The 13,714-nt window shown below is 29.0% G+C and overlaps 3 protein-coding genes across 4 annotated transcripts; 2 read left to right on the forward strand and 1 right to left on the reverse strand.

Moving 5' to 3' along the window:
- Positions 1 to 565: 565 nt before the first annotated feature.
- Positions 566 to 4,084, forward strand: IFT43 (intraflagellar transport 43). Its single transcript, XM_065500036.1, has 5 exons — positions 566 to 604; positions 665 to 1,005; positions 2,942 to 2,965; positions 3,362 to 3,481; positions 3,543 to 4,084. Exons 1-5 carry the CDS (start codon positions 566 to 568, stop codon positions 3,808 to 3,810), a joined length of 792 nt encoding a protein of 263 aa, XP_065356108.1. The 3' UTR covers positions 3,811 to 4,084.
- LOC135949983 (endoplasmic reticulum lectin 1) lies at positions 3,827 to 5,932 on the reverse strand. Of its 2 annotated transcripts, XM_065499461.1 has the most exons (5): positions 5,721 to 5,932; positions 5,542 to 5,656; positions 4,902 to 5,486; positions 4,651 to 4,829; positions 3,827 to 4,592 (listed from the first exon to the last, which is right to left on the reverse strand). In XM_065499461.1, the coding sequence occupies exons 1-5, from the start codon at positions 5,871 to 5,873 to the stop codon at positions 4,089 to 4,091; spliced, it is 1,536 nt and encodes a 511-aa protein (XP_065355533.1). In that variant the 5' UTR covers positions 5,874 to 5,932; the 3' UTR covers positions 3,827 to 4,088. The 2 variants fall into 2 exon arrangements, with proteins under 2 accessions (XP_065355533.1, XP_065355532.1); XM_065499460.1 differs by having other exon boundaries at positions 4,651 to 5,486; positions 5,721 to 5,931.
- Positions 5,933 to 9,992: 4,060 nt separating this feature from the next.
- Positions 9,993 to 11,285, forward strand: TBCB (tubulin-binding cofactor B). The gene has a single exon (XM_065501778.1). The coding sequence runs from the start codon at positions 10,072 to 10,074 to the stop codon at positions 10,792 to 10,794; it is 723 nt and encodes a 240-aa protein (XP_065357850.1). The 5' UTR covers positions 9,993 to 10,071; the 3' UTR covers positions 10,795 to 11,285.
- Positions 11,286 to 13,714: the final 2,429 nt, after the last annotated feature.

Genomic DNA, 13,714 nt, shown 5'->3' on the forward strand with positions numbered 1-13,714 from the left:
AGGTATGTTATTTTTTTTTAAATAATTTTATAATTTGTGAACAAATAGAAAACAGTATTTCAGAATAATGTTTTCCTAAGTTCTTCGTGGCCCCATGAATTGTTTATACGGACACTTAGATGGCCGCGTACTCCCACTTGAGAACCATTGCCATAGAGAAACACACAGTTTACTTTCAATTTCACCTCTAGTTCTACCCTATGCCCCTAAATCAGAAACAGGAACTGAAAATAATTTTAAAAAATTTTTATAAGACACCCAAAATTTATTTTAAAACTTATTTGATTTTCATACAATTTTTTAAAATATCTGTTTTAAAACACATAAGCAAACCCATTTTAATAGAATGTACATTTTAGAAAAAAAAACTACCATAGACCGGTTTTTTAAGCAAACAAAACATCGTATACATTCAGTAATAAAGATTTTCTTTTAACCACATATTAGCCACACAAACAACTTGTTGCCATAGTGATCACTTTTCGAAGCAAATGAAAAACACTGTAAACAATCTTTAATAAGGAATTTCTTTTAACAATTTGAAGATAGCTAATAAAAGAACAATATGGATTGGGCTGAAGAATTAAAAATGTCTCTAAGAAAAGTGTGTTTATTTGTTGTATTAGTTTTAATATATTTTTAATGTTATTTATAACTTCTAATATTACAGACAACAGCCCGTAAAGGACGCCGCTCTAAAAGCCGTGATGTACTTAAAGATTCCGCTCAAACATCTGCAAGTGTTACTTCAAATTCTAGTGGACAGCTTGCTAGCTCCAATAATCCAGATTTGTCCATTGATATTACGCTGGAGCAGCAGGAGCAAAAACAACAAACGGCCTCCACGAGTAATAATATATCGACATCACAATCGGGTGGTAGTTTTGCTGGTGGCAGTGGTGATATTTCAAGTATTTTGAACTCATCATCGGACTCTAAACGTCCACCGGCATTAAGAAGAATATCAGGAGGTTGGGCAGATTCGGCAGTGGGAAATAAGCTAAAGTAAGTAAATATGTAGTAAGAAACTGAATTTGTTAATACATATTGAGAAAATTTGTAATCTACAAGTTTTAAATATTATGAAATATTTGGGGTATTCACACGGTCTACTATTTGGTCATAAATATTATGATAGTTAAACAAATTATTGTTCTGTTTCAAACTAAAAAGTTCTAAACTAATAACACTTTTTGAACTATGTTTATTGTTTTGTCATAAAATATACTTTTTTTGTTTAAAACACAACAACAACTACTATAATATATTAGGACATTAGGACAATATGACAAATAGCAGACCATTTGAATACACCAATTATTGCAGACAAAGCTCGATATAAGGGTATAAGGTTGTTAATGCAAATATTTGCTCATTTGTTATAGCCGTTTTGCGTTATATTGGTATTCGCTATACCGATCCAAGGTGCATTTAAAAAGGTGCCATCGGCAGCACAGCTGATTATAGAAATAGCACGCATAAATGTTAAACTACATATATAAAAAATATTCCCCCGTACGCCCGTATGTCAAACTCTATATATAAAAAATAAGTGAATTCGCCTGTATTTATTTCAATTCGCCACTGCTGTCACCTTATTAAATACGCCTTGTACCGATCTTTGCAAATGCATATTTTAAGAAATATTCTAATAAAACTGTATATATTTTTATACCCTTCACCTTCGTGAGTTTGTCATTCCGTTTGTAATTTCCACAATATAATTTTCCGACCCTATAAAGTAAATATATTCTGGATCCTTATAGATAGCGGAGTCGAATAAGCAATGTCCGTCTTCTGTTGAAATCAACTTTCCGAAGCCCCCAAATAACTTACATACACGAATCATACATCAATACCTCCGGAATTCTTCCGGCTCGGTTGCTATTTAAAATCGGTCCACAAAGATATAAAGAAAAAACCTAGACAACCTCGATTTTTTACATATACATATCTAATGATAGATATTTTAAAGACCTTTTCAACGACGTATATAAGACCATAGTAAGTACAATGGGTCAAAATCGGAAAAAATATTTTTTAACCCGAATTTTTTTTTTCACCAAAATCTTTTTTTTCGCTAAATATTAAAAAACATTTTGTTTACCTAAAAATATTTAAAATTTTTATTTTGAATCGGTTGTCCGATTTATATACATTGAGTTACAATACAATGGAAACTTTTTTAAAACTATATTCCGTAATTTCAGTTTTCAAAACATGACCTTTTACCAAATTTTGTCCAACTTCTTACATTTTCCAATTTCGAACTAAAAATGTTAAAAAAAAATAAAAAATTTCATGAATTTTAAAGAATTTTCAATGTAGTTTCAGAATATAAGATTTTTAAGATATGTTCGAAAATTCGAACTTAAATTCTAAATATCTAAAAATAAGAAAATTAATTAATAATAAAAAACAGTCTTAATTTACAACTTTCATTAAAAATTAATGGAAGTCAAAAGATAGCGAAACCGGTTTTTATTAAAAAAAAGTCCTTACTAATGGCCAACGGCTGTCCATTAAAAAACTGATTAGTCGAAGCGCCAAGTACATAACAGAATTCATCCAACCATTAAATCATAAAATTTCTTGCTAATTCAAATCTAATCCAAATTGAATTTAAATATTTCTCCTTCATTCAGTTTTGTTTTTATTTAATTTCAAATTAATTGAAAAAATGGGTTAAATACTGTTTGTAAAAGATTTGAATTGAAGAAAAATTTAATCATTCAATAATTTGTATTAGGCTATTTTGTAATGGATTTGAATTGCTTTTCGAAGTACTTTTTATTTTGTAAAAAATCTAAACGTAGTGAAGTTTTTTGTATTAAACTTTAATAAACTTTAACGTTAATCATTTCATGTTAATGGGGGTTAGGGACAGATTTCTTTCATATAAACTAAAATTTAATAAAAATATATGTCATTTAAATTTCAGATCCAAGAAAGGATCATTTGAAGAGTAAGTAATTTGATTATATTATAAATATCGCTAATTTACTACAACAACGTCATAATTCAAAAAAACCCAACTTTCGTAAAGTAAATAGTAAGTAAGTTGTTTTAATAACTAACAAAGTTCTGTGAACTAGCTTCTAAAATTACATTCAGGATCGCCATAGAAGCATTTTGTCCTAATTTTTAATTTTGTCTATTACTTATTATTTTAGTTATGCGTTGCAGTTTGTGTGTTCATATTAACGTTTTGACCAGATGCTATCTGAAAAAATGGACCATAATGTTATTTTCCTTAAAAAATTAAAAAAATTATATCGGTTTTACATTTTTTGAGTTATGACGACGTTGCTGCAAATAAATTTACATGAATTCATTTTAACTTATTCAATTTGAATTCAAGTGATCGCTTTGGCTTAAAGTCATCCGCTAATAATTCGCCAACCGATGATATACCCATTATACCAGATTTAGATGATATCAAAGATGATATATTGATGAATGAAATAGCCGAGCCACCTTCGTAAGTTGCGACAAAAAATTAACTTTTAAATATGAAAAAATGCTAAAATTAAATTCCATAGAGTTGCTGTTAATCGTGTGGTTACGTTGAAGGAACTAAATTCAGATTTATTGGCTCAAAATGCATTTTCTGCCATTGAAGATGTTGATCTATCGATATTAACGAAATGTTTGCAACCTCAGGAATCTTTGGATGAAGCTGATGAGGCATGGGAATGGGAGAAACTGTTTACTGATGTTGTGGCTGAAATAAATGCTGATAAGCCACTGGAAAACAAAATGAAAAATTTAGAATTACGGCCAGATGAGTTGCCCAAACCAAATGATTAATTTTATTAATATAGCATTGTAGTTGTCTAATATGGGCCGGGTGATTTAACAAAATTTTAAACACTAATCAATGATTAATTTCTTTGATTAAGCCTTAATTATGTTTTAAATTTTGATAAGTTACCCGACCCTTTTTATGCTTTTATTAAATACTTAATTACATTAAATTACGCTTTTAAGTTATATTATTTTAACATACATACACACATACATATGTATGTATGCAATTAGAAAAATTCCCAAAAAATGATCACAATAAAATAAACGATAGTAATCAGCTATAGTCTAACATCTACAGGTGTTGCCGCTGGCAAAGGCGATTCAATATTATTAATGCTGCTGCCTCTGGTCGTAACAGTTGTTTCTTTTTCTTGCAAACCCTTTTGCAGTTTGTCTTCATCAATCAGTCCATAGTCGTCGGTGTAGCCCATCAACATGCAAACCATTGGCGACTCGAATACCAAAATGTACTGGCATGTTTTTGGCTCCAACAGATACATGGAAACAGCAGTGGGATTCATTGAGCCCAAACCACTGCAGGTCAGTTTGACATCAACTTCACGTGGCAAACCGGTACGATCACATTTCGAACCTTTTTCATAATGATGCCAAATAGAAGACGATTGTTCTTGTGGCCTCTTGTCCGGATTCATTTGTATCCACTGGCGATGAGCTTGCGTATCGAAATGTCCCAAAAACAGTTCTGTTTCCGACTTTTTGTCCTTGTGAAACTGTCGAACATAGTTGCCATAACAAAATTCATATTTCCACCAACCAGATCCCTGTAAAAAGTTAATTTTTTCATAAATAAAATATAGCTTCTTATTATCACCTTCTTACCCCCGTTAAGCATGTTGTTCCCTTAATAAATTCCAAAAGCGGTGAAATATCGGATACAATCGGTGAAGTTGGCGGTTGCTTTACAGCACTAGTTTCTCCTGCAATGGGCTCTTGTTGTGAAGTTAAGCCGCCACCACTTTCCTTGATCAAACTAAATACCAATTTGTCAACATCATCACCTAAACGATTCATGAAAACAAACCGTTGATCCTCATTAGTTTTTTGAATCAGTGTAGCAGCCGCGTCATTACCTTCCTTTGCTATAGGTAAATCATCAAATGACAATTGCATATCACTCAATTCTTGGCGTAACATACTCAAAGGCTTATTAGGCTCTGTTGGTGAATTATAGCATTTAATAGGAACCTCCTTGTACTCCTCAGGATGGAAAGCCGTGAAGCCACATAGAACAGAGGTAAGAATAATGGCTTCGTAATTACACGACGAGGTCTCTTTAAATGAATAAATTTCATTTTTACCATGTGGATAACAGACATAGCGTATAACGGTGGTGCGGGGAGCATTTATTATATCACAAACTGTGCCATCCGTTAGTACCATTTCAAAGTACGGATAATTAATGTTGTCGATTTTGGTAGTTTTATATTTGAAGTTGCCAGCCTTGTTCTTTTCGTCCATTTCCTCTTCCAATTTCTTTAAATCATCACCATTCATTTTGCCCAGGTAGTATTCTTGAAATTTAACAGCTTTTCCTTCCCTTTCCTCGTGATACTGGCGTACATAATAGCCATGGCAAATTTCGTACGACCAATAGGCCTCAATACGATACGAACAACTGGGTTTAATGAACATGGGACTCAGTAAAACAAGCGGATCTAAAATATGTTTTCGTAATTCTCAATAGTTTACATCAAACGAAAATCTACTCACTAATATTGCCTTTATTATTTATTTCCTCCTCTTTCGATTCCTGCACATTGGGTATGACACAATCATACTTTTCATGTTCATGGGTGTAAAATGTACGAACATGTTCCTTGAGTTCCTAATTATTTACAAATAATATAATTAAAAATTTTTATTTTAAATGCTATTTTGTAAATACTTACGGGATGTTTATCGAAATCGGGTACATCAAAATCAATTTTGTACAAAATTGTATCGTCAAAATCTTTAGCGTCGTGTGCCGCAGCCAACCAGTTGCAATTAGTAAATAAAAACAGCCATGTTAGCAATTTCATGAAATATCCTTTATCTATCATCGTGTTTTAATGATTTTTTTTAATTAAACCATTAAATTATTTTTTTTGCAGTTCTTATTTTTCGGCTACGTGTTTTTTTTTCTCCCTCAAAATACTTTTTTCTTATAAATGTCAAACTCTATTGTGAATAATTTGTTTTGATTTGTTAAATACAGCTGTTGTGTATTAGGATGGTATAAATCGATTGTTCGAAGAAACTACTTTTTGGTGGAAAAAGTCGAAAAGACATTTTTGACGGCAAAAAGTCGAAGAATCGACTACGTTATCTCAAAAAATCGAATAGACGATAAAGTCGAAAAAAAATCCAATTTTTTTAGATTGTAAACAAAAATATTTATTTGCAACAGTATATTAAAACTAAACATTGCAAAAGTCTCATCCATGGGAATCTACATTTTACAATAAAGTATAGGTTTATGGATTTTATTTATTATATTCAACACTTGTTTCTACTTAAAAAAGTTTCGGTATTCGGCCAAATTTTTCTCGAATACTGATATTAGGCCTTTGAGCCTAATTCGAAACCGAATATTCGGTCGGAATATGCAAATTATACATGCTTCATATGTATATGTCATTCCGTTAGTAATTGACCCATTTTTAATTTGCGACCCCATCAAGTATATATATTCTGGATCGTTATATATAGCGGATTCGATATCGGGTACAGTCCTTGTTCGGTTGTTGTTTAAAATCGGCTGCGTTATAAGCAAAAAACATGTATGATTATAAATAGTTTTCTTTTGATATGAAACTTATTTGAATACCAACATTTAGACCCGCTTTCGAAAATCACTTTATCGTGCATAAATCGCTTAAAAATGTTGGTAAACACACAAAATTCAACATAATTAACTTTAATATAGACATAAACCTAATTTCATGGTGATCGGTCCATAATTGGTCATAGCCCCCATATAAGGCCCACTTCCGAAAATCACTCAAAAATATAAATTAATGAAATTTTAAAAGACATTTTTTTTTTGCTCTTTTACTTAGTATGTTCGGGCTTGACCCGACCATACTTTTTTACTTCTTTTTATTGAATGCGTGAATGTCTCTTAAAAACTGTGGTTTACAATATTTTCAAATTAATATATTTATCCAACCAGAGCACCTTGATAGCAAAGATTTGCAAAAAAAACATAAACGATGACTTCAAAAAAAGGCCAATAGACGCCAATAAACTATGTGTTAAAGACTATAGAAAAGGTGGTTAGTAAAGTGACAACTAAACCACAAAGAGTTAAAACAAGTTTGATGCCATTATATACATACATATTTAATAACGTACATAGTTATAATCAATTCAATTTTGACAAAATAAAATGGACTTAACACGATTGCCTACCACAAAATGGACTTAGATATTTTGCATGCCACAGTATACAACAAATATGTATGTATATAAGAAATTCGCAATAGTTTTTTGTTACTGAACAGATTTTTATAAACATCTACTAATCAGTTGTGAGAGACATGTATGTAGAATTCAGATATCTAAACAAACGATCATTCATTATTAGTATTAAATTCTATAGATTATTCAAAATGTCTATATACATACATACATACATATGTATGTATGAGATATATTAATTATGATAATCTCATTCAATACGACGTTATTTGAACATTTCCTACATTTATTTATTTAATAATTTTATTTCCCTTTTCAAAATTAATTCTCTAAATTATTTAAAATCATATAATTCAAATTAAAAACATTGTAATTCGATGTTGTTACAAATTTAGTCACGTAGGCAAAATTGGTTTGCTGAATTTTGTAAATAATAGTATACAAAAACACTATTCAACAAATCAATAAATATTCAATATGATATACATTCATAGCTACATTATGAATTGTTGAAATACCAACAAAAACTTTGTGTTTAATATTTAACAAGACGCAATTAAAACAACTGGAGAGTATAAGGAGAGGTAGAATGTGTTTGTTTTATATAAACAAATTCGACAGGTTTATTAAACTACGTTCATTAAAAATTAAAATGCTAAACTTGCAATAAATTGGCTGATGAAAATAAATACATATTCTAAAATATTAATGTAGGGATAAGTCGTAGCTTGTTTGATGTACAAATAAATTAATGGAATTAAAATATTATATAAAACTAAGCTGAAAAATTATTAAAACACTTATAATTATTATATTATCACAATGTATAGTTATATTTAACCTAAAGTTAAACTGACGGTTGTCATAGAAAGTTATTTTAACCGACAGTATAACAGTAAGTTAACATAACTTGACTTTGTGTTAATGGGGGTTAGGGTGAAAGAACCGACGCTGCATATAAAAACAAAAAGGTCTTTATAAAAATATAATTTCTGGATTTGAAATATTTTAATTTTATAGGGTGATTAGTAGAACTTATTTTTTATATAGGAACCATAGGTATATTATGCAAATGAGTTTAAGTGTAAATAAAATGAGGAACATTAATTAATGTATGATATACATATATGAATATGAATATGAATTAAATTTTAATTTTTTTTTTAATATTCTACCTCCCTGACATCCCTCCTTTATCACTATCCATACATCCATATTATACTTATTAAAACAATAAATAATGCTTCAAGGTGAAACAAAAAAAATATAAAAATTAAGTAAACAAAAGTGTCTGAAACTGAATTTTACAAAAAATAAACAATAAAAAGTAGCCGGCTTTTCACATTTTGTTTTTATTCTTATCTTCTAAATAAACAAAAAAACTATAAATACATACTTGTTTTTTACGTACGAGTATTATGTTTTTGTTTATTTGTTTTACTCACTTTTATAAACTTATAAATAAACAATTATTAAATATTTCCACATGGACAAATTTTGCAAACACACAAATGTCTTACGTCTCGTAAAACACGTAGACCATTTTCGATTGAAAATAAATTTTTGTATAATTTTTTAAATTGTCTGTTATCTAGTTTTTTATATTAATATATAGCGAAATCGTAATACTATTATTTAAAGTTGTTAAAAACTCCACCAAAACTCCAAGTTGTTAAAAACTCCATCCACATTGTTAGATTTTAAATATTTCGAATAATTTATAAAATGATCCAATATTTTTAAAAAATTAATTATTTATTACGTTTAGAAACCGCTAAAACCGTTGGTTTTTATGTACATATAAGTATATTCGAAACATTGTTGTCTAAAATATCGAGCGAAATAAGGGTATCACCAAATATTGTACTTTTTTCGCCAATTTTTTGTTCACAAATGGAGAAAAAATTCTCCATTTTTTTTACCGAAAATATAAATAAATGATTTGAAATTTCATTTCTGATTCATAATCAGAAAAATATATAAAATTGTTCTTCATATTGAATATTTAAAAAATTCGATGTTCAAGTCAACATTTTTTTCTAAACAATTATACACTTATATTTTTGTATTGAAGTCCATTTTTGACAAAGATTAATCGAAATCTAATCATACATATGTATATGAAAATAAAAGTACGTTACATTTTGTATTGTCTTCATTTTCTGCTGTCATTAAAATTTACAATATATGATTCTTCAACTGCCTACGGAGGATCTCATTTTATAAAGTGAAATGTTTTCAAATGTAAGAAATTTGTTTGAAAAGTTCTCCGAAATTTTTTGGATAAAATATTTGTCAAAGGTTTGCCCTTACTTTTGTAAAATATCAGTTTAAACTTTAATAATAACTTATACGGGCACATTTGGTAGAGGATTTCAAAAAATATTTGAAACTCGAAATGAAAATGGCTGATAATAAATATAATATAATAAGTTTGAATTTTTAAAAATTTGAATTTGTATTGAAAAATTATTAAAGTCATAATAATAATTAATTTTAAATAATTATGAAAAGTGTGAAAAATTAATAGGAATTAATAAAGAATATTTTTGTAAATAATTATTATTATGAATTTAATATTTTTTCAACACAAATTCAAATTTTTTAAAATTCAAACTTTTTTATATAAGAAATTATATTGTCTAATACACCTGGTCACCTCATTTTCAACTGTTTACAGAAACAACAACAGTTTTATTGTGTGAGTCATATGGTTTTGCAATTCCTTGTTTAGTGGCAACACTCTTTGAAAACAAATCAGCCAAGAAAATATAATTTTCACACCGTTTGCAAGTTTTTATTAATTACAAATAAACTAGAAAGTTATTCAAAAATAAAATGATTTCTACAAGTACTTCAGACTTCATTAAAATCAATATTACAAATTCCAAGACGGAAAATATTGCATTTGATATAAAATTTCCAAAATCAATGACAGTTGGTGAACTAAAAAATAAATTGCAAATTATTACTGGTGGTAATGCTGGCACCATGGAGGTCCACCTCTACAAAGGGGAGCAGCAAATGACATCACTAGCTGATGATACCATGATGCTGGGTGCATTGCCCATTGAACCTGGCATGAGATTTCATGTCAAAGACAATTTCTGTTGGGATTTGAGTGATGAACCTGTGGAGAAGTTCGTTTTGCCCGAGTCAGAATACGATCAGAAGGATAATACAGTGAGAAGTTTTTTGAAAAGGAATCGTATGGGCAAGTACAATGAAGAGGAACAACAACGAGAAGATGCTAAACGCAAAGAGAAGGAAGAACTCGAAAAACATAAGGTTGATTTGTGTACCGTGGGATCACGCTGTCAGGTTACAGTTAAGGGTTGCCCAACACGCCGTGGCACAGTCATGTATAACGGTCCTTTAGAGGGTAAAACTGGTACATTTATAGGTGTTAAATATGATGAACCATTGGGAAAGAATGATGGCTCAGTGCAGGGACATCGCTATTTCACTTGTCCACCCAACTATGGCGGATTTGTTTCCCCACTTGCTGTAGAAGTTGGTGATTTCCCTGAGGAAGACTTTAATTTAGAAGATGAAATCTAAACACGCCATTATTTATAAGAAATCTTCCACTCAACAAAACAATAGTGTATAAGCATATACTCCATTATTTTTTATTGCATAATAAGAATCTACATAACTGATTCTATATGTGGTCAAAATTTGGTGAAATTCTACTTCCACAAAGTGGGTCAAAAGATCTATTGAAATATTACTTTTGTTCTAGATGTCTGCTAACACAAAAATTTTAAACTCAATTATTTCGAAATTGCAAAAAAATTATACACTATTGTTTTATTAAGGGGACGAAATTGTCTAGAGACACAAAATTGATATGGGTGGGAAAGAAAAAATAATTCTTGTCACATGGAATTCATTTTTGTACTAAAAACAGAAAATGAATCGTAATTAAGAATGACCTCTTTTCAGAGCTCCTTCATAATTAGTAGATAAGATTTTATTATAGTATAGAAATGCTGATATTATTAACAATTAATTATTGAAATCAATAAATGAACAATAAAGAAAACAAAGTGTTTTATAATTTACATATAATTCTCCATGTCTTCCAATTGAAACTAATACAACACTTTTTAACTTCTAATTAACATTGGATATTTCTGGCTGTTTATTACTTGTATATGTATCCTCATAACATGACTGCTTTTATTCTTCTTATCATCTTAATTGAGCACGTATTTTTGATGAGTCCTTTCTGTCCATTTCTTTATTGTTCTAATCTAATTATTCAATTCAAGGTAATCAACACAAAAGTTGCCCTCAAAGGCTGTGGAGCAACGTTCTTGATATCATTTAAAAATTATACAATATTTTCCTAAATTTTTCAAGAAAATATTAACATAAATTTTTGGCGCGTTTATATTTAATGACACAGACTGATATGATAAACTGGAGTATTTGAAAAAATTGCATGCATTTCTGCATGCCACAACATAACAAATTAAAAAACGGAAATATCCTGATCACTCGAAATAGTTTATAGTTTAATACAGTTTTTAATGCCAAAATACACATGGGGCATCTAACCGTTAAAAATTTCAAAATATTTAGTAGTTTTTCTGGTTAGTTCTGTTCATTTTTGACATTGGATATAGTTCCCAATTTATTAAAAAATTCTCGGGAAATTTTAAAAATTTATTTATAAGTTATATTCCTAAATTTAAAGTATTATTTCAACACAGATAAACCAGATTCGTTCCCAATCGAGTAATTCGATATTATACATAGAATCATAGTAGTGAATGGTATGAAAAGCTAATAATCGATTTTCGACTTTTCGATCAACCATTTTCATTTCGATTTTTACAGTCGATTAATCGAACCCAATAATCAATTTTTTAAAAAACCAACTTCATTTTTGGGAACTATAGCAAATGACCCATATAATTACGGACTAAAATCATATTTTTGTATTATAACTCCTTTATAAAATGTTTGGTTTATAAAATGACTACCTCAAGTCATTTTATAAACCGTAACGGCAAACATTTGACAACAATTTTATGGAAAAAATTTCGTATAAATTTTTATAAAAATTTCTTAAGGTTGAAAAAATTTCGCATTAAAAAATGAGGTCCTCCGTGAATATTTTCCGATGTAAGCTGAAGATTAATATATTGCAAATTTCAATGAAAGCAAAAAACGTAGACAATACTAAAAATTCCGGAATTTTATTTCTATTTCGATTAATCGTTACCAAAAATCGATTTCACCATAAAAATCGGAGTATATAATCGATCACGAAATAATCGTTTTTAGACCCTGAAAATCGATTTTCGACCATAATCGTAATAGATTTACCATTCACTAAATCATAGGGTAACATAGAGACGAGACGTAATTGTCAAAAACCTAAGAACCTAACTCATGAAACAACAAAATACATGCTAGACAATGTATTTTGTTGTTGTATTATACATATGATTTGTTGTATTTTTCTTTGACAAATCGGAGTGTCTCGTCTCTATGAATAATTCTCTAGGCATAGAATTTTTAATATCAGAAAATCAGTTGACATATATGCGATGAAAAACGATTTTAAAACGATAAAAGGTCTGATGTGTTTGTTTGAATCGTTTTGTCATATCAGTTTCAAATTTGAATTTGATTCAAAGGGAATTTATCGAAATAAAATTTTCACATTAATTACGGTAAACAAATGGAAAGTTGCTTATTTTGTTGTTTTTTGCTATAAAAATGATACGGAATGAGACAAAAATTTAATATGAAATTAATCATCACACCTAAATCATTTTTGAGATTGATTTCAGTATTGAAAACGATCTTTTTCATCACATGCCTGATTAATTATGATTGAAATAATTTTTCAGAGCCACAAGAAAAAAATTTGGTCTTTTAGACTGAATAATTTGATTAAAAACAAGTAAGAGAGCTATATTCGGCTGTGCCGAATTTTATATACCCTTCACCAAAATATACTTTAAAATAAAAATTTTAAATATTTTTAGGTAAACAAATTTTAATTTTTTTCCAGTTGTTTTTTAAATTTTTTTTTTAAATTTTACAATTTTTTTTTTAAATTTAATAATTTTTTTTAATTTTAAAAAAATTTTTTTTTTAGTTTTTAAATTTTTTTTTTTAATATTTAGTGAAAAAAAATTTTGGTGAAAAAAATTTTGATCCATTGTAGGTCCAACTTACTATGGTATTATATAGTCGTTGCACAGGTCTTTGAAATATCTATCATTAGATATCCATATTGTCTATATTAATGATTTAGTAATCCAGATATGGGTCAAAAATAGGTCAAAAAATCGAGGTTGTCCTGGTTTTTTCCTTATATCTCATCCATTTGTGGACCGATTTTCTCGATTTTAAATAGCAACCGGAGATATTGATGTATCATTCGTGTATGTAAGTTATTTGGGGGCTTCAGAAAGTTGATTTCAACACACAGACGGACAGACGGACATGGCTATAT

The sequence above is a fragment of the Calliphora vicina genome, chromosome 2 (assembly GCF_958450345.1).
Source record: "Calliphora vicina chromosome 2, idCalVici1.1, whole genome shotgun sequence".
Classification (NCBI taxonomy): Eukaryota; Metazoa; Arthropoda; class Insecta; order Diptera; family Calliphoridae; genus Calliphora; species Calliphora vicina.